Below are 21,559 nucleotides of genomic sequence, written 5' to 3' on the forward strand. Positions count from 1 at the left end.
TATGGCACACGGAAAGGAGGTGGGGGGGAGCTACTTTAGATAGGGACAGAATGCAGGTTTGTTCTTAAGGCTATAACATTCCTTTAATGCAGAAGGATTAACCTGAACAGCAATTGGTGGTGGTGATTGAGAATGTCAGCTGATCGCTGTCAGCCTATCACAGCCACTCCTTGTTGGTCTGAATTGGTTTCACTAAGGAAGTGTGTAATCTTTGCCATAGCCATACTTTCACTGGGAGGAGTGCTGTGGGTGGCCAGGGACCCTCATCCAGTGTTTAACTTCTTAAAAATGGTTGATCACTGAAAGGAGGGAGAGCGCCACTGGACTCCACTTACTACCAAATAGGAGTACCACACGTGTGTTTAAACGATCTTTCATCCTGACAGATATGCGGAAACAATTATATTAATCACCTTTATATACCCTATTTAAAGTGTTGCATGAGATCACAGATACACAGATGTGTTTTAGACCCTAAAAGACCTCAAGCTTTTTCCATACTTTCCATAAAGGGGAAACATTTATATATACATATACTCTAGACCTGTTTCTATAAGAGGCTAACCGCACAGAGGAGGCTTGGTGACTTCTAGTCTACTAGGTTATATTACTTAAACAAAAGACGAGATATGAGAAAGGGCAAACCTCAGTTGCTCCCCCTTCGGTATGTCTTCACTCAGATCTAAAAAAAAAAATGTTTTGCTCACTTGTGCCATTGCAGAGTAAACCTATATTTTAGATATTGCATCTCAGGCTGATCCCACACATAAAGGCAGTCCAGAACCAAAATTCTGGCAAATCCTCTCTGCACAAGATATACAGCAACCCCGTGCAATCGTTTCAGCCTTCTGTGGGGCTCTCTCTGTAGTGGCACTAGTGAGCAAAAACATTTTTGAAATCTGATTGAGGACTAGCCGAAGGGCAAGCTACTACTTTTTTCTAAGCGTTTACTCGTTCCCAGAGTTCTCATTTTGTCTATTTTTCTATTATTTAAACATCCCAGTGCCACTTTATCATGATGAAATGGTGGCGTGAGTTTTCATGTAGTTTAAATATTTTTGCTTTTGGTGCCTTTTTATTTTATTTTTTTTTAACTTGCCCTATGTATCTGTGCTGGTACCAATTTGTTTTTCATTATTCCAGCATTAATGGACCCAGCTCTTTGCATTTTCCATTAAAATTTGGTAAAGCATCCACAAGATGAATGAATAGCAGCATATATATACTTAATGAACTGGAAATTTAGCCTAGTAATTTATGCATGTGTGGATCACAAAATAGCCTGCTTTACATTTACTAATAAAATGCAGGCAATGCTTAAATTAATTAGATGATATATGTGTTTGTCACATCTGGTTGACTAATGCACAACTGAGTTATATTGCTTTAAAGCCAACTGAGATTATTTTAATTTATTTTATTTGAAAAAATTTAAAAAATCGTTTTTTGAACGTGGGATATTCAGGCTAGTTCTGTTACTTAAACCATTGGAGGAACAAATTGAGCTTCTTGACATTGGTCTCAAACCTTCTTTTTATTAGGTTTTTAATCTGAGCTAATACATCTTTTGATAATCTATTAGTCATTAGTCACTAAAGGGAAATGTCAGCACAATAAGCTATAATAATGAAGTCCTCTTTGCACGTGATCATTTTGCTAATACAAAACAATTCTTTAGATTCTTCTACTTCAGGAAATTGCTGAGGGAGGGAGAAAGAGAGCGTGTGTGTGTGTGTGCGCGCATGTATGTGCGCAAACTGAAAGTCTTACAACTATTTTTCCATACTATAAAACAAATGCTGCCTAATGGTCTATCATATGGGATACGTTTGCCAGCTATATCTGGCAGACAATTATATGAATTGTATTTAAACAATATTCAAATTAAGGAGGAGCACTCTATTTAATTCCTGATAAACGCACATACATAGTACAAAATTAAGGTTTATATAATATATCGCATATTTTACAGTGATGTTCCATTTCCAGTTTTGCAGTACTTATTTGTATGGTTCTTTGTAACCAGATCAATTCCTATTTATCTTACATTATAAACATCCAAACTATTTTCTTCATTTCTGTCTATTTCAAACAGCACCTCCAAAATCGAAATCATAAATGTAGCAAAATACTGAAATCTACCATAAACCCAGTATTTCACACACCCACTCCAACACACTCACACTATATGGAACCATTTAGGGACAGCTCTAACTATTAACAAGCATCGGTCTAGTGTTGAGTGCCCTATCCTCACTAATAAAATCCTCTTTGAAATACACCAGGTATGAGTGTGCATATAGTCCATTACTCTTGGTACTATACAATAAACTGCTTACTGGTGATATACTTTCTGAGATTGAGCTGAATATATATTCTTTTTAAAGCACACTATAAAGTATATATTCATATGCCCAATAAGGCAACCGTGCAACCTGTGTAATGCATTGTAAAAAAGTTAATTTGCCTTGGTTCAGACCTTTGCTCGACAGCAACAATGTTCACATTGGAATATTGTCAGGTTCACTTTGTTGCAAGTTTTAATAAGTGACAATCATCAAATAAGATGATACTGAGTTTTTATTTCTACTGGTGTCTCTGTGGATTTGGATTTGTGAGATGGTTCCTCGCAGCTACAAAATGTTCTTACTCAAAAAGCTGTTTGGGTAATGAAATTCTATTGCTACGGCCACAGTAAGCCAAAAGCTTAAGGTAGCTAAAAATTCTATTAAGAGTCTGTGTCTCTCTTGTTGTATTCTGTTAAAAACAAGTTGCTCACTGCAGGGTACCACAAGCAATTAGAACTGAACGAGACAAAGCAACAATGCCTAAATCGGACTCCAGATGCTTAAGAAGTATAAATATACACAGTCCTGTAAAAATACACTGTGGTATTACACTTTGTATAAGTGAATAATAGGTTTCAGCTCTCATCTCTGATTATTAAACGGTTAATTAAGTGCTAATAGTAAGTTTAAGGCCAAACCAGCTAATTATGCCCCATGTCATTAGGAAACTGCCGTATTAAAGAAGCAACGGCTTGTTACACGCTTCGCTCAATGAGTATTCAAGTTTGTTTCGAGGAAGCAGTGAGCTCCTTTACAGTATAACAAACTAGTCTAGTGTCTATTATTTTTCTCCTTGGCCAGAAAGGGATGATGGAATTCAAATCTAAAAGATAAGCAAACCTTTCTGGGTTGCTCACAATATTGAGGTTTTAAACAGATGTTTGTGTATCAGGGACGGATGAATGAGTCTGTCCTTTATAAAACTTTTATGTTGATACTGGAATATGTTTCAAGTGGAGCCAATGTAAATGTTTATAATGGCAATAGAAGAGCCATTTACACCAGGCTATGCTGTACACTGCAGTGAATTCATTGTTATAATGACGGTACTTGGGTTAAAAGAGCAATGTCATACCGGCTAAAACAAAAAAGGATCTAAATATGTTCGGCATATTGGTTTTTCCCTCTTAATTTTTTTTCATTGAAATCGTAACTGTATTTTTATTTACTTTGAAAGTTATTTCAGTTATTCGGTTTAGGATTTATTAGCACTGTAAGCCAAAACAGTGCAGGACAAATTCTTTGTTGGGTCCCCACTCAGGGCTCAAGCAGGACTTAGCTCACTCTTGCCACTACAGAAAGAACCCATGTCATCTGGTTACCAGACAAGTGCAGCTCCAAACTGAAATGCAGACGGCTGGATCCCATAAACTTATTTTGACCTTCTTTGAGTCTTGTCAGATAGGTACAGCCTCTGTAATTTGTTTTAAATTTACATTATGTGACTGGAAATGTATGGTATACAACGTATGCCAATTAGTTCAGCGCTATAAAATGGGGATAGTGCAGGGGTTAAACTTACCCCATCAATTTAGCATGACTACAAACTTGAAAAATGCAAACTGTACATATGGAAAAGAAAAACACTTAATGTTTATAGAGAAGATGGTCTCGGACAATAATCGGTGATGGGTAAATAAATAGAACCACTCCCATGGTCTGGAGCCTATATGGTATTGGCTCTGTAAGGTAAACCTTTTTGCTCTTAGGGCAGCAACACACCACTCCCTCACTGATGTTCCTTCAAGAGAAATACAAAAATAGAAGAGAGAGAAGCAACCAAATGTGCGGTACTATACTGAATGCAGGTAGTACACCTATGGTAGGTATTACGCTTTTTTGGGGACTTTACAACCCTGATCTGACTGATCTCACCCATAAGGGCAGTCCAGGTCCGAAATGCCGGCAAGTTCTTTTTGCTTGAGAGATACAGAAATCATGGATGATTGTTTTGGCTTACTTTGGGCCTGTTTAGTGAGTTGTAGCTGATACCCCTCTAGCGGTACATCACTTCTGGCTATCTTCATGAAAGCCACGAGAGGCTCTCACAGCTAACCTCCTCAAATGCTTCTCATAGATAGCACATGCCCTTCTCATCCACAATTCTTATCTTTGAGAAACATTGAAATGAAAGAAAACTGTAGTCCCCAAAACTAATTTTGCCCTCTCTAAAGAGCATAACAATCCATCTATAGATTGTGCTAGCAGTTTTTCTAGCAAATGTGTAAATTGGGAGAAAAGCTTATTTAAAAATATTGTATTTTTGTCCCAGCTGTCAATAAATTATTTTGCATAGACTCTATACTGAAGAATTAATTAATATAGGAAAGCAGTAGAAACCACCCAACGCAAATGCTGCGGTTGCTATTGTAACTCCCTAGCCGGTGCTTCTAGTGCTTGTTAGGGATCATAGGAACAGAGTGAGGTATCCCTAAGAAGAGCATATCAGCAAAGACTGTGGGAGGCAAGGGGGACTGACTGGAGGTGGGTGTTAGAGATTACAGCGAGAGAGCGGATTGTAAGGAAAGTCAGTACAAATTTCCTTTAACCTAAACTCTTCATCTTGTGGTTAATATTGGTTTTCCTTGTTTATTTGTGTAATTGGGAAATTAATTTTTTAGATGCATTTGAAGCAAATAATAATACTTTTATTTTTAATTATTTTATCTGTTCATGGATTAAATATATCTATTATCATAATAGATATTTATTATATCACTCTATAGTTATTATATTATATCATTATCTATACTAAAGATTAACTCCACGGTGAAATGCACCTGGATCTACTTGAGCATTGCCAAAAGGACTGCTAGAAATCGAGAAAAAAAGCACTGAATTATTCTAGTTTGTGCAATCATGTTATCCAGGACTTGACAAAATCTTGGTTGCCGTAGAGCCTCAGAAATGGTAATAGGTGCTGAAATGTTGCCTCCCTGTCAGTCGAGGGAGTTATTTTGACCTCTTCTAATGGTCCTTCATAGGCCGCAATGGAGCAGGTATCTCTGTATTTTCCAGAGGGCCATTAATCTCTGCATTTAACCTCAGATGCCGTCCTTGCATGTGAGCACACTTCCAACAAAAGGAGAGTGGAAAGTATTAACACACACAACAGCAGTGCTCTCGTGAACTGCAAACCCTCCCACCCTTTTGACTCTCAGTGATGATTTTATTTTTTTTATTCATGTATAATCCCTTTGAGTACCTGGAGAGACATTGAATGCTTCTGTCTGGTTTTAGCTCTTAATGGAAATTAAATGCACTTTTACTGTTGACACACTATAATTGCTATTTCCAGGAGCAAATCGAATAACTTTGGAAGAATCAAACATCCTCCAGCCCATGGGACTTACAGTTCTTGGAGATCACCTATACTGGATTGATCGGCAGCAGCAGATGATCGAAAGGGTAGAGAAGACAAACGGTTTCAAAAGGACAAGAATTCAAGGCCGCATTGCTCACCCTACCGGCATTCATGCAGCCGAACCTATGGATATGACCGAATTCTGTAAGTTTTAAAACCTTGACCCACAATAGTTAAGAAACGTCTTTTTAATGTATTGCAGTGTTGAGAATCGGTGTTCTTGACTGCAAATATTGCCAGATTATACAGTGTTTGGTTTTCCTATAAATGTACTTATATAAGCTAATTTAATGTCATTAAATTGCCAAGCTTTTAATTACGTACATAGTCATATTTCACTTCCCTTAGTTTAGTTCACTCCATGTTTAAATCTCATAAAGTCAGTTAAGTGTACATGGTAGTGAATTGGTGGCGCTGAGATGAGGATCAGTTAATTGGTGGTATTGTGATATTAGAGTGGGGAGGGTAGTGAGATCATGACACTGGATGTAGCTATGTAACTGTAAACTGCTACCGTATTTATTTATACAAAGATGTATTCATTGCACTATCTCCCCCTGCCTGCCCCCTCCCTCGCGGGCCCCCTCACCTTCTCCCAGGGCCGATGACCCTCGACACTTGGTCAAAGCTCCTCCCCATCCGACGTCCCGCGACAAGTGGGCTCTAATGCACATGCACGGCAAATGCTGCGCGCACATTAGACCTCCCCATAGGAAAGCATTGAACCAATGCTTTCTTATGGGGAAAAAAATCTGATGGAGGAGTTCCTCCTGCAGAGCGTGAGGATGTCCAGCGTCAGATACCAGACCAAAGATCAGTTTCGATTCAGGAAGCCCTCTAGTGGCAGTCTGGTTTCTAAGTGCAAAAGGGACACTGCACCCATACCACTTTAATGAGCTAAAGTGGTCTGGGTGCCTATATTGTCGCTTTAAAGATACTGTATGATCTACATGTGTCAGTGCAACCTTTTAGGGCATAAAATGGGGGAAGGGTTTCTGCATCTATTCAAGGAATTTATGTTGCACAGGGAGGAATACAGTAAGTTAATCTTATATTCTATGTATTCTCTGGAAATATTGACAACACAATGTATAGACAAGAAGTACACCTACCTGAAGGTGACCTTACAATCCATAAGGGGCAGAATCTGGGTAAGGACAATAGGATCATAATGTTAAAGGCCAAATCACAGCCACTACATTAGCTGTCATTTAGATATATAAATATACTAGAGTTACACACTATAATTCTGAATGTTAAATTAAATATCATTCTTTTTGACTTTCACAATATACAGATGAAATTTTAGTATCTATTCTTTACAATAGCACATGTACGTAATCTCATTTTCAGGTGGATTTCTGAACGAGATAAAGAAGATCTAGTTGTACTAAACAGACTAAAAATTATTTATGTATTTTTAATATCACAGTCGGGTACTATTTAAATTGTGGTGACCATCTTGCTTGCACGTTGACTAAGAGCAGGGCATGACATTTCCATTAGTCATCAACTAGTAGAAATTTAACATTGGCAAGAACAAATTCGCTCCTGGTGCATGGATGCTCACGATGTACAAGTACTTGGCAAGTTATTTCTATTAGTGAAGTAGTGTAGGGATTAAAAGTTTGTATTGGGCTGGAGGACTACCATTGGGGTACCTCACAGACAACTGTTACTTTCTTATGCACAAGAAAATAAAGAATTCAAAACAAAAAGTGTACGTTCTGCTGAAAGTAAAGCGGTGGTTACGCAGAGTCATACTGTTTTGTTGCCCTTTAAGGACACATGATGGAAATTTTCTGGTATTTGCTTTTTTATTATTATTAAAAAAAAAAAAAATTTTTTTTTTTAAGGATCTGAATATTATTTTTACTGGGTTCACGAACAATCTGGAATTTCAGATACTTTTGGATCAGAGATTGGGTGAAATCTTTTATTTTTCTAAAAAGAGACTTTCAAGCATAGAGGCCATTTATCTCTGAAAACATTCTCACAGCTAGTAAAAATGTGCTTGTTTTTCATTTATTTTTTCTCAGGCAGAACGTTTTGCTTTTATTTATATAAAATCGGTTAAATGAAAAGTGAAAAAAAAACACAAAAGGCTATTTTGAATTTAAAATATAGTGAATTTATTCAACTAGGTATGACAAGAAATATGTATATAAGAATAAAAACTAACATATATGTATGTAGATTTAAATGTTTGATAAGACCAATAGAGGAGGATAGTTCCCACCAAAGAAATACCTGCTATCGGTATAAGATAATAGTCCATAGATGTAAATATGCACAAAAATGTGTGTATGGTAAAAAAAAATCCTAGAGCCTCCTGACCGCTACGTTCCAGCTTGTGGAATCAACCAACCTGTTTGAACGAACAGTGCAGTACACCATTTACTCAGGACATTGAAAATGGGCATCTATTTTTATTTTTGACTTTATTTTTTACTTTGATTCACCTCCCTATATCGCTCATTTGAGGAAATCTGCGACCCCTTTGCAAGATCTACACAATCAAAGAGGATTCAACACATCTATACGTATCCCCAAAACCGGACCGAGCAGGAGTGCACTCCATCTTTTGGACTCAGGTTTTTTTACCATACACACATTTTTGTGCATTTTTACATCTATGGACTATTTATCTTATTTTATCTTATACCGATAGCAGGTATTTCTTAGGTGGGAACTACCGGTATCCTCCTCTATTTGTCTTATCAAACATTTAAATCTACATACATATATGTTCGTTTTTATTCTTATATACATATTTTTTGTCATACCTAATTGAATAAATTCACTATATTTTAAATTCAATCTAGCCTTTTGCGCTTTCTTTCACTTTTCATTTATCTCTATATATAGGAATATTGAGGATATTTCCTGTTGAAGGCAGCATTTGGTTTTTAGATATTATATTTCACTGTTTATTAATTTATTTTAGATTGTACATTACATTAATTCTAGTATTTCAACTGTGGTGCGTTTTTTTCACCCTTGGAGTTATTGTTAACCCCTTGGGTTCACTATTTATATAATTCAACTGCAAAACAACTCAATATTCAGTTTAAAATGCAATTTCCTAAGAAAATTCACCTGCCCATTATGTCTGTTATGGAAACAAATACTGACATTGGGGCTATTTTTACTAAGCTAGGTAAGGTTGGCACATAAATAGTTCTTTCACTGTCGGGGTACATTCGCCCCTATACCATCTCATATGGATAGAATATTAGTAAGAAGTTGTTGCTTTTAGAGGTTATTGATGGATACATGTTTGACACTAGGAAAATGGACCAAAAGGATTGGTTATGTCTGGTATTTGCTTAGAGAAACATAAGGGCTGCTTTTTTCCCCAAAACTAGTAAATATAATTAAGTATGGATTAATTAATACTTCAGGCAGCCAATGCATATATTAAAAATGCATTTTCTGTATTTCTTACATGGTAAATAATAATACTTTTATTCCATATATGTATTTTATATCTGAAATGTATTCATTACATGTGTAACGTCAGAGTATGTCCTAATGAGAAAGCAAACCAATAGCAGTTACATAAATATATGTAAATTATCCTCTTAATTATTTAATTTGCACCAGGGAAGAACATAATTTGGGGGCCAGTAATCTTTGACATTTACAACCGCACGGCTGGCTCTTAAATGTTTTATTATTCATTATTTTATGAAGAACTCTAAAGCTATACCTCATCTCTGTTGCTTAAATGCCCTCAAGTGCATATTATGCAACTAACTTAAACATGTGATATATGCTATGTGCCAAACATCGCACAGCAAACCAAAGGGAAACCAATTAAAATTAAATAATCTGTTCATCAGGGAAAATATCCGTCCCAACTCAAAAACATGAAATATACGTATCGTATCAGAGGTCAGATTACAAGACATGTAGAACAGTTGCAATTGCTCTAGAATGACTGTCCAGATACAAAGTACTTAATGTTTTCAGCGTCTTTGAATTTCAACTTCCATAAATTTATGTCACACAGAAGACTGAACACTGTGAAATGTATTTTATGTGACTCACAGTATTTGTTCTTTTTTTCTAGCTGCTCACCCATGTTCTCGAGATAATGGTGGCTGCTCTCATATATGCATTGCCAAAGGAGATGGTACCCCTCGGTGTTCCTGTCCGGTTCATCTTGTTCTGTTACAGAACCTTTTAACATGTGGCGGTAAGTTGTGTTTTAGGAATTCTATTTATTTACTCAACATGTCATTCCTACTACTCTTCTTTGTGAAATTTGTCCTGAAATATAGTTTGGTAGCCAAAAATGTGGCATGAGTAAACCATATTAGCTTGGCCATGTTGAGCTTATGTTGCAGATGTTATAATGAACAGTACATAGTCTTGTTCTACACCTATGGTTACAATTGCAGCAGGGTGATGAACAGGTATGATTGTAAAGTGCAAATACAAAGGATACAGATACAGGTGGCGACTGATAATGCCTAGAATGCTGTAGATGGGGAAATAATTATCAAGACAAGTAGGTGTTTTCTGATAGTGATAAATTTCATTGGTTTCTATAGTGATTTCTTTTTCTTTAGCCATTTACCCCCGGGAACTCGGCAAAGAAGTTAATCATATCGGGCAGTCTGAGCGCAAACAAATATTTATTTATAGAGGAGATTTTTGGGACAGTATAGATTCTGACAACTATCTGATCCAACAGAGATCTAAGAATCTTAAATCTTTTTTTTTTTTAAAATCAAGTGAGTGGAAACATTACAAAGCCCACAAATATAGCTGACATATAGGCTGTTGGCTTGATAAAATTACTTTAATTAAATCTGCATAACACTAGCTTATTTATTAATATGTGTCTGATCATATGTGTGTTTTCTGTACACACATATGATCAGACCGTATTGTGCCATGGGAATGTCTTCGAGTCCCGTAGACACAGTTGGTGACACTACAGTGTGTATTGATGCACTATTTTTTGTTTTTTTATTTTTTTTATTTGTGTAGTGTGTTATATTTATCTTTGCTGGGAAATAATTTTCTGTTGATGTGTAATCTGTATAAATCATATATATGTCTCTTTTAAATAACTCACATTCCATTGACATTCTGTCGCAGACACTTGGAGGCGACCTTCTGCTGATAAAATGATGGGAAAATAATAAACTATGCCTTAACAGGGAAAACTAATCACTCATCCTGCATGCAGTTCTCATACGCAAACTATATTGTGTAATTATGTATTTATTAGTGTTAAACCTACAGGGGCTTTTACAAAGCCTTTGCCAGACATATTGATTGATGAATTGGTAGAAATTGTAAGTACTGTGACCATTGCAGTTAGCAATGCTTTTAGCGTAGGGGATATGAAAACTATGCGCAATGCTTTGTTACTTGCAATACTTAAGTGAGTGCAGAACAGAAAGGGTAGTGCATTGCATTATGTTACAGATGTTTGATAAATTAATATAAATTGCAAGTCTACTTCAAAATGAAATATTGGCTTTAAATTCATGCAGTGTAACTTTGTGTCCTCAAACATAATAAATGTATAGAAATGATCGTGTCACTTGAGATGCTTGTGAACTGGCAGGTTATCATGGGAAATGTTTTTCCCCCAAAATCACCAAATATCAAACGCGTATTCTAACAAACTGTCACAAACAGAGCTGATCCTAAATATGACTCAGAATATCACTTGACAAAGAAAGAATGTGTTCTAAATGCACAGACGTTCCTATACAGATAACTTGCCTTAATATATTGTTATTAATTTATAAGATATACAGAAGTGGTGACTTTTCTTAGAGCCCTTCTTTCTGAAGGTTAATTAAGGACCAATAAATGTTTTTTATTTTTTTATTTTAAGTGCTTCAACTATGTTCCTTTTACACTCAACTTCAGATGTTGTAGCTTCAGAATGGAATCCAGCATCAGCTATCCATCACGTTACAATCCAGGGACAGCCAGGGAATGAGCCCCGAAAATAGTACAGATAATATTCAATAACTTTAAAAAGATAAGACAAAAAAACAAGAACATAGAAGTCAGATTTCGTTAAAGACTTTTACCATGCTAAAAATAAAGCAGATTCTTATTAGAAATCACAACACTTACTTTTCATTCTATTTTTTACTGTATAACGCAAAACTTCTTTCATTATTGTGCTGTTTAATTTAATTGCGACAACATTGCCACTCCTTTGTCACTACAAACACTGTGGATGTCATACTATTTGAATGTAAGATAAAACGTAATGCGTCTTTGATAACCCGTGTGTTTTAATGTTGCTCTACTAGACTGTTTGACATGTTCTATATTGAGTAAATGTTTAAGCAAATAATGTGAGAAATATAATTTCTATAACTAAAAGTAGTCTAGCGATTTTTCAGAATATATGGTACACCGTAAATGATCATCCATGGAAAAGTATAGAAAAATATATAAGAAAAACAAAAAGGAAAATATAAGTGGTCACTGGTTTTCCCCGGTACAACTTTATAGCGGTTGTAATTAAAACTATATCTACATTGGACGGGGTCCGACCAACAACAAAAAAATTCACCATTTATTTAGACCTTACTTTGGCCTTGTATGATTCCCCATAGATCTCGAAATCCCCAATATTCATATAAGATGACAAAGGGACTTAACCACTAGACAATTTCTGTTAAAAAATAAATACAAACCCTTTGGCTTATTCTTAACACTGTATATATATCCCGGTTTTTGAGTCCTATAATGTGCACGTACTATAGGATTTTGACTTATGCAGCTAGCATTTTCGCTATCTGCATCAATCATTTATCTGTATATATATATGGTTATTTATTTAGAGCCACCCACATGTTCACCAGAACAGTTCACCTGTGGCACTGGAGAAATTGACTGCATCCCCTTGTCCTGGCGTTGTGATGGTATTTCTGAGTGTGAAGACGACAGCGATGAGAAGAATTGTCCCATGTGTTCCCCCAACCAGTTCCAGTGTGAGAAAGGACAATGCATTGATGCCCGTCAGAAGTGCAATGGAGAGTATGACTGTCAGGACAAGTCCGATGAAATGGACTGTGATTGTGAGTTTCATGTTTTGTGATTTCCTCCCCTCCTATTCATTATTTGATTACTTCCGAACACCTCTCTTTAAAGCTTCACATTTAAGGGTCACTCCAAACACCATGACCACTTCAGTGATTTGAAGAGGTCATGGTAGTTGGAGTCTGTATGTGCAGAATTCCAGTTTTTAATGCTGAATATAGATATGGTTATTTACTAAAGTGAAAAATTGCTAGGAATTCAAAGTGGATTTGAAATTTAAGGCCAAAGTAGCTGAACTGGAAGTATAGTTGACATTTGTCGGTGTTGCTGCTATGGCCTTAAAGGGACCCTAACCCCTTCATCTTATTGAAGTAGTCTGGGTGAAGAGCCCCTGTCACCTTAATCCTTCAATTTAAAACATTTCAGTTTCATAGAATTGCAATTTTTACATTGCTTGGTTAAGACAGCCATTAGAGGTGATTCCTGGACTTTAATGTAGTTTAACTCAGTGAATCAGTTTCAAATTCCCCATTGATACAATGCTTTCCTACGGGTTTCTCCATATGCATGACATTGTGGGAGGAGGAGACCAAGCCAGCACCAAGGGAGCCTTGGCACTGGATAGAGTTAAGTTAAAGGGACACTATAGTCACCAGAACAACTACAGCTTATTGAATTTGTTCTGGTGTGTAGAATCTTTCCCTTCAGGCTTTTTGCTGTAAACACTGTCTTTTCAGAGAAAATACAGTGTTTACATTACAGCCTAGTGATAACTTCACTGGCCACTTCTCAGATGGCTACTAGAGGTGCTTCCTGTCTCCACCCTCTGCATGCATACACTGAACTTTCCTCATAGAGATGCATTGATTCAATTCATATCTATGAGGAGATGCTGATTGGCCAGGGCTGTGTTTGACTTGTGCTGGCTCTGCCCCTGATCTGCCCCCTTGGCAGTCTCCGCCAATCCTATGAGGAAACATTATGATTGGCTCAGGCCACCACTTCTGAAGATGTCAGCAGGCAGGTCTAAACTAAACAGAGGCAGAGGCAGCAGCTGCAGATTTGAAAACAAGTAAGATTTTACTATATTTATGGAGGCAAGGGGGGGGGACAAGGTTGCTAGATGGTGTTTTAACACAATAGGGTCAGGAATACATGTATGAAGAAAAAAAAAATTATTTCAGTGTTCTTCAGAATGGTTTAGCAAATAAACAAATTTATTTTGAATGCACATTTAATTTCAGAATTCTAGATATATATCTCCTTCTGGCTGCCACAAAAATAATTTGTCTGGGGTTCGTTTTTTCTTTTTTTTTTGCGTAGACTTTGGAATGTTTAATGAACATTTTTCTTAAAACAAAGTAATTAGTTAACACCTACTAAAGTTTCATCTTTAGTCATTAATTGGGTAAAGGAAAACTCCAGTTTGAAAACGAGCACTTTTTAAAATAAATTTAAAGGGACACTGTAGTCACCAGAACCACTGCAGCTTAACCCCTTAAGGACCAAACCTCTGGAATAAAAGGGAATCATGACATGTCACACATGTCATGTGTCCTTAAGGGGTTAATGTAGTTTTTCTGCTATTTATAGTATGGCCCTGCAGTCTTAGTACTGTAAACACTGCCTTTTCTTTTATATTGCAGCCTAGGTACATCTCTAGTGGCCGTCATTAAGACGGCCACTAGAGGTGCTTCCTAGTCCAGTGCTGCACAGTGTGCCACACTTGCATTCAGCGTCTCTCCATGCTCTGAATGGAGGCACTGAACGGTCCCCATAGAGATGCACTGATAAAGGGGCGGCGGGGAACCTAGACAGCCATTCCAGAACTATGTCAGAAATACATGTTTGCATTCCTGAAACAATAGTTTTCCTTTAATACATAAGCATTGGAACAAAATTTGCATTTAACAGTTTAACAATACTTCTTTTGAAGGAAAAGTATTAATATCAATCAATGAAAATCACTTCTAACTTGTGTTAACTTATTTATTAATTTTAATTTTTAAGAGATTCACTTTTCTTTTAACATTTTTATAGAATTTTCAGCAAATTACATCATAATTCAGTTCAGATAAACCAAACTCAGGGCAAAGATTGCAAATAAAGAGGAGAAATAGAAGCCTTGTTTAATTTCTACTCTTCCTATACTTTCTCTATGCTGACTGCTGGTGCAAAGGACACAGCTTATAACATAGTTTCTCAGGGAGCTAAGATGGAGGTGCCCAGATGCAGGATAAAGAGGTGTACATTTCTAAGTTTCATTAATTTTTTCACACTTGAGAAATGCGTATTTTGAAGAAATAAATAAATAGGCATAAGTAAACATAATGTTTAGAATCCTAGAATGTAAAGGTTCCTCTTCAGATTTGTGTGGGTGCCTCGAGTATCCCTTTAAGACTCAATATATCTTATTTAATGTTTTGAGTGATAAAAAAATAGCTGTGGCTTTTTACCTTAAAGTAGCTAAAAGTTTGACTTCTCACCTGGGCGCTGACAGTCACAAGCTCTCTAAGGTGCAGGGCTTAGCTCATTGGCTGAAAATGATCAGTTTAGATCAGTAGAGCTTCCTGCTCTCCTTAGAAGAAGTGTCTGTTGCCTAGCAGATCCCAGGTAAGAAGTCTAAACTACTCCTGGCACCATGCACTAAACTCCCTTCTGGCACCATAACATTACAGCACTTTGTAGTCTTTTTTTGTACTTGGAAAGGTTTTTTTTTTTGTTTTGTTTTTATGGGTTTTGTCATGCTTAATGGTATTTTCTTTAAGTTTCTTTTTCCATTTGCTTGTCTGCATTGTGAACTGATATCACCACTGCCTCCCCCTTGCCATAAAAGCTGAGCATGCCTGCTGTTGTAGCCTACAAAACATTCTGCTCTGGTTCAACCAAAGCACATTGCATTCTCTCTGTTAATGGCTCTTTGGTGTCACATGTCACCTAGTAGTAGTCTTACATTGATATGGCATGTTAACATACTCTTACTCTGTTGCAGCAAATTGCCTCCCCAACCAGTTCCTGTGTTCTAATGGACAATGTATAATGGCAAACCAAAAATGTGACTCTTTTCCCGACTGCAGTGATAGTTCCGACGAACTTCTTTGTAATGGTGAGTATGCCTGATGCTTGCAAGTATATGGACAACATAACTGTTCAAATGCAATTCTGTTGTGTTTTATTTTCCATTAATCCATTTCTTGCCACTGATGTGTTGTACTGTAAAAATTGGCCAAGACGGTCGGTTTTCTAATGTAAGACTGTCTTGGCAGTAGCAGATAAGGCACATGTGTGACGCTATTTAGTATGTATTAAAATAGTATACCTTATACTTGATATGCTCATTTAACTTATTTAGGGGTTGAGATGTGTGTAAAACATGTTTCAAGCTACCATCACTCAAAGGTCTACGTAACTTAACCTGCATGTTTTTTCCCTTTTAAATCCAGTGTTTTTGATTGATTATTTCTCAGTTTTCAGAATCATTGCCCGAAAAGTGTTGAATTGTAATCCAAGTGTATCTAATTTTTACAGAAATTGGTAAGATGCCATTAGAAGAAACACCTTCTCACAGCAGTGCCATCGTTCCAGTGATTAGCATCATCCTGTCCGTGTTTGTGGTGGCCGGATTGTATTTTGTATGCCAGAGAGTTGTGTGTCAGAGATATACAGGTCCAAACGGACCTTTCCCGCATGAATACATCAGTGGAACCCCACACGTCCCTCTGAACTTTCTAACAACTAGAAGTTCTCAACCCGGTACTTACACAGGTACGTACACTTGTTCTAGCAGGAATATTTTGCAAAAAGGTAAATGCTAAGGTCATGACTTATTTATTTTTAATTGGAAACACTGAGTCTAATAACTCCTTGATGTTTACAGTTTGAATATATTTAGAACTGGAACATATTAACATAAGGGTTTGCAACATTAAATGAAATTGTATTGAACTTCGCTTGTATTGGCCGGTTAGCAAAAGACAGAGCAGCAGACCAATATATATTATGGAATATAGGTTCAAAATTGTAATCATAATTCATGCGTTAAAAATGGACAGATACACTCCATATAGGAGTAACAGATCATAGTAAAGAAAACAAAATGCTCTAACAAGTGGCATCTTTCTATGTCCAGACAAATTTGCTTAACCCCTTAAGGACACATGACATGTGTGACATGTCATGATTCCCTTTTATTCCAGAAGTTTGGTCCTTAAGGGGTTAAATGAATTGTTTAGAGTGCCAAGAAATGAGCATAATGCGTTGTGCTTCTCTCGTCCCCCTATGGAACTCAAAGATATAGCATAAGGTTTCATTTTTTGACAGGCCAGACTGGATCTCATCTTCAACTGCACTCATCTTCTTGTGTCCAAAAACTAATCTTACTGTTATTTGTTTATGAAGCATATGGTGCTGGAGATCAGTGTCATCTCTCCAGCTCTGCCTTTCCAGACGTATTTTTGATTACCGTTTTTAACACTGGGATAAGTTAATAACAGGTCTTCTATGGTGAACAAGCAGATCCACATCGGACCGCTTGTAATTATGGGCTCAGAGGGGTTCTGCTTGTGTAGCTGCTCAAGAATCCTCCGTAGCAGCTGGAAAGCAGAAATATAGGATCAGCTGAAACACAATCCGATAAAATCTCAAGCATTGAGTCATATGGATTACTCGGCTAAGCTTTAATCACTTCCTGAGCCTCGGTTTCACATACGCTGTTTGACACAAAGTACAACATTCATTTTCAGTATTTTCTCATTGAGTTACTTATTTTCTTTGACTTGTGCGTTCAAGAAAAGTTTTGTTTACCCAAATCATTCATTTTGACTTTTTCTTGAATTTTGGAACTTCTTTTTTTTTCTTTTTTTCTTTTGAGGGACCAATTTATTACAACTCATTTACCTCATTAAAGGACCACTATAGGCACCCAGACCACTTCAGCTTAATGAAGTGGTCTGGGTGCCAGGTCCCTCTAGGATTAACCCTTTCTGCTGTAAACATAGCAGTTTCAGAGAAACTGGATTAACTTTAGGGTAAATCCAGCCTCTAGTACCTGTCTCATTGACAGCCGCTAGAGGCGCTTCTCACTGAGAATGCTTTCCTATGAGACTGACTGAATGCGCGCGCGACTCTTGCCGAGCATGCACATTCAGCCGATGACGGGGGGAAGGAGGAGGAGAGTCTCCAGCACCGAGGGAGCCCGGCGTTGGAGAAAGGTAAGTGTTTAACCCCTTCCTCTCCATCCAGCCTGGCGGGGTGGGGGCACCCTCAGGGCACTATAGTGCCAGGAAAACGAGTTTGTTTTCCTGGCACTATAGTTGTCCTTTAAGTGCTATATATGGTAGTTTTAATTTGAATAGATGCAAAATATATCCATTACTTTTTCCTTTCTGTTTAATTACTGGACTTAACAACAAATATCATAAGAAACAATATTGGGGATCAACAGAAAAGCATGTTTGTCTTTTTATTCAAATTCCACTAATAAAACTAATAAACATGTACACTATTTATAAAATGTCCAGAATTCAAATCCAGCAAAATGAGTTATTAAACACAACTGCAATGCAAACAGGAGCTTTTTGTGAAACCTAGGCAGTGATAGCTAACCTTGGCTCCCCAGATGTTTGTAAACCTATATTTCGCATTACATTGGCAGAGCATCATGGGAAATGCACCTCCCAAATATGTAGAGCGCTAAAAGTTTCTATTATTTCTGCAGAGGAACATGACTTGAAAAATAGGATTGTATGCATTTGTGGCAATTGAGAAACAATTTTATACTGGTTAATGTTTATAAACTGAAAATCTATTTTTGTTTTGTTTTTTTGTATAGGTATTTCCTGTGGAAAACCAATAATCAGTTCAATGAGCATCATAGGAGGCAGCAGTGGAGCACCTTTGTATGACAGGAACCATGTAACCGGAGCCTCTTCTAGCAGTTCATCCAGCACAAAGGCTACACTTTACCCCCAGGTAAAATATTACCTCGTATATCCAATGAATCCAGAGAAAATATGAGAAGATAATCTGGTAGTAGCAGTTAAAGAGGATTTGGAGTGTTCATTTTGTAACATGAGATTCTTGCTCTTTTTTTAAAATGTATTTGTGTCTAGTTTTCAAATGATATTTTTCCTTATAGCTTAGTCTTCCTAAAGGCCCTGCAAGGCCTAGATAGAACATCAAGTAGCTTCCGATTTAGCCGTTACATCATTTAACTTAACTCTGTGACGGTTGACTGATCAACTGTCAATGACCTTGCACTGTAGGTCAAGGTCGTTAACATTGGGCTACCAGATGCAAGACCTGTGATTTTAAATAAACCGCTTCACTAATTTACTCAAGGAGAGTACCATCTACCATTCCTTGACCCCACATTTTTCCTAGTTTGTTGCAAATTGGAAGCACTTTTTTTTTTCTTCTTCTTTTGGATCAACAGAAAAGACAAATGTGTGAGGCTAAATTTGCTGGACGGATGTCTCTTTTCAGCTATGTAGCTATGTAATACACCCATAACATCTGTACGCAACGTGAAATATGAAAAATACAAGTTATAGGAAGAGTGAAAGGGACAATTGTATTAGGCAAATGCTGTTTTCAGTATATATATATATTTTTTTATACATAATTCTTTAAAGGGAAATGTCACGGTTGAGGATGTCCCGATATTAAAGGGACACTATGGGCACCCAGACCACTTCATCTCATAGATGTGGTCTGGGTGCAGTTCTCCGTCTGCTTAATATAAAATAGCAATGATATAACAAAGACTTACTCTGTTAGACAAAGTTAGATGTCCTCGTGCTTTGCTTTGCATGAGGACATCCAATATTTTCAAATTCCTCTTAGGAGCGCATTGATTTAGTGCTTTTCTATGGAGAAGCTTTAATGTGAGTGCTGCACATGCACATTAGGTCCAACCATCGTCGTGACTTCATGGGAGGAGGAGACCTAGCCAGCTCCAAGGGAGTCTTGTTGATGGAAAGAGATAAGTTAAAAAAGGGTTTTGACTCTTTAATTGGTTAACGGGGGAAGATAAACACCTCTAAAACTAGACACAGGGACATGATATCCTAAATTAGCATATAAAAAGTAAGATTATGAAAACTCTAACAATATTATAACTATATGTCAAATGAAACATCTTTTTATTCATTGGTAAAATCACAACTGTAAGTGTCAGAGCAAGTGGTGAGGGTAACAAGCCTGCCTTTGCAGTTTATGCCTGAGCACGTTATGAAAGTTTCAGCTGAATCATTTTGTATTGTGAACACATTGGGGGAGATTTATCAGTGCTACAATAGAATCTGCCATTGGTTCTAACTGGTTGCCATGGCAATTTGGTACCCTTTTAGAATTTTAGACAACTATCTCCTCCTATATACCTTAATCATTTGTCAGTCTGAGTGTATAATCCTTTTTTTTTTTTTTTTTAGAACTGATTAGTGACTTTAAGAAAATTAATCATTTATCTTAAAAAAAAAAAAAAAAACTATATAGTGGCTTCCTATAATTTTAAATGTTTTGTGAACAGAGCTCCATGCGGCGATAAGCCCTAAGTCATGCATGCCGGAGAGCACAGCGACAGGATTTATGCACCATAACCACTTCAGCTTGGTTTTGGTGTATAGAGTGACCCTTTAAGTAGTACAATAATATCATCCTGAGATAAAGACACAATCATAAATTGGTGTAGTTTAAAATATTCCACATTTAGTTAATAATTTAATAATTTTATAAGTTAATCATTTTCATGCCACATGGTAGTTTGTATAGAAGTATAGGTAGTGTTGAAAATCTAACAGTTATTGTTTTATTTGCTTTTTAAAGATATTGAACCCTCCTCCATCACCAGCAACAGATCGTTCCTTGTACAACACTGAAGTATTCTATTCATCAAACAGTCCGTCCACTACAAGATCATACAGGTAAGTTAACAGGTCCTATAGGCATTTATAGACATGATCAGGAAACACCCAGTATTGTAGAAAGAATGAAAAAAATACGTAAATATAATTTGAGTTCAGTACTGAGTATGGAGTTATTTAAAGGCAGTTAGCAAGTTCATGTTTGACCTGTTCCTGTTTAGAAACTGCAGTTGACTTTAGTCTATGTATAACCCAGGAGATGCCCAATTTGTCAGCAACTTTGGATTGTGAGTGAGTTGCTTCATATTGGTGTCCAAGCTCTTTGTTTGTTACTGAGCCCACATTACCCAAAGTATTACATGTATTTTAAATATGTATATTATGAAAGGGACACTCTAATCACCACTAGCGCTACAGCTTATTGTAGTGGTTCTTATACTGTAGTCTCTCAATTGTAAAAACTGCCTTTTCTGATAAAAGTCAGTGTTTACAGTCAGCCATAAGGTAATCTCTAGTGTCCTTCATTCGGACATTCACTAGAGGCACTTCCTGTTGTGGTCCTGCAATTTTTGCCGGACCAGCATGTAGTGTCTGCATGAATGTGCCAAAAACTCCTCAGAGATGCATTGAGTATACTATGGCGATTGCCGCAAATACGTAGTAGTCCCACAATGCTTCCCTGTGGGGAAGAATTGGATTCTGAGATCGTCATTACTAAAGATCTCCGCAATGGACCGAGTGACAGCAGTGCAAACCTCCTGCAGGATGCAAACGTTTTGGCTTTATTGCGAACATAGTGACTTAATTTACTCTTTTGCAATACTCACTAGCTAGTGCCAGCAGTGTCGTCTTGGGAGTTGGCGTAGCAACCACTGCACATCCATTGTGGTTGCTATGTGTGAAGAGCAGAAGGACTGCCTGTGGGTAAGGTCTTTTCTGCTCTCCCTTATCAGTCA

At 37.0% G+C, this 21,559-nt stretch overlaps 1 protein-coding gene across 1 annotated transcript in view; it reads left to right on the forward strand.

Annotated features, from left to right (window-relative positions):
- Positions 1-21,559, forward strand: part of LRP5 (LDL receptor related protein 5) — a 206,645-nt gene that overhangs the window by 181,590 nt on the left and 3,496 nt on the right. The window contains exons 16-22 of the mRNA XM_063438121.1: positions 5,647-5,856; positions 9,788-9,913; positions 12,543-12,779; positions 15,734-15,847; positions 16,270-16,506; positions 18,572-18,711; positions 20,566-20,663. Of these exons, the coding sequence (XP_063294191.1) occupies positions 5,647-5,856; positions 9,788-9,913; positions 12,543-12,779; positions 15,734-15,847; positions 16,270-16,506; positions 18,572-18,711; positions 20,566-20,663 (1,162 nt within the window). The remainder of the gene's footprint in view (positions 1-5,646; positions 5,857-9,787; positions 9,914-12,542; positions 12,780-15,733; positions 15,848-16,269; positions 16,507-18,571; positions 18,712-20,565; positions 20,664-21,559) is intronic.

Source organism: Pelobates fuscus, chromosome 12 (assembly GCF_036172605.1).
Source record: "Pelobates fuscus isolate aPelFus1 chromosome 12, aPelFus1.pri, whole genome shotgun sequence".
Taxonomy (NCBI): domain Eukaryota; kingdom Metazoa; phylum Chordata; class Amphibia; order Anura; family Pelobatidae; genus Pelobates; species Pelobates fuscus.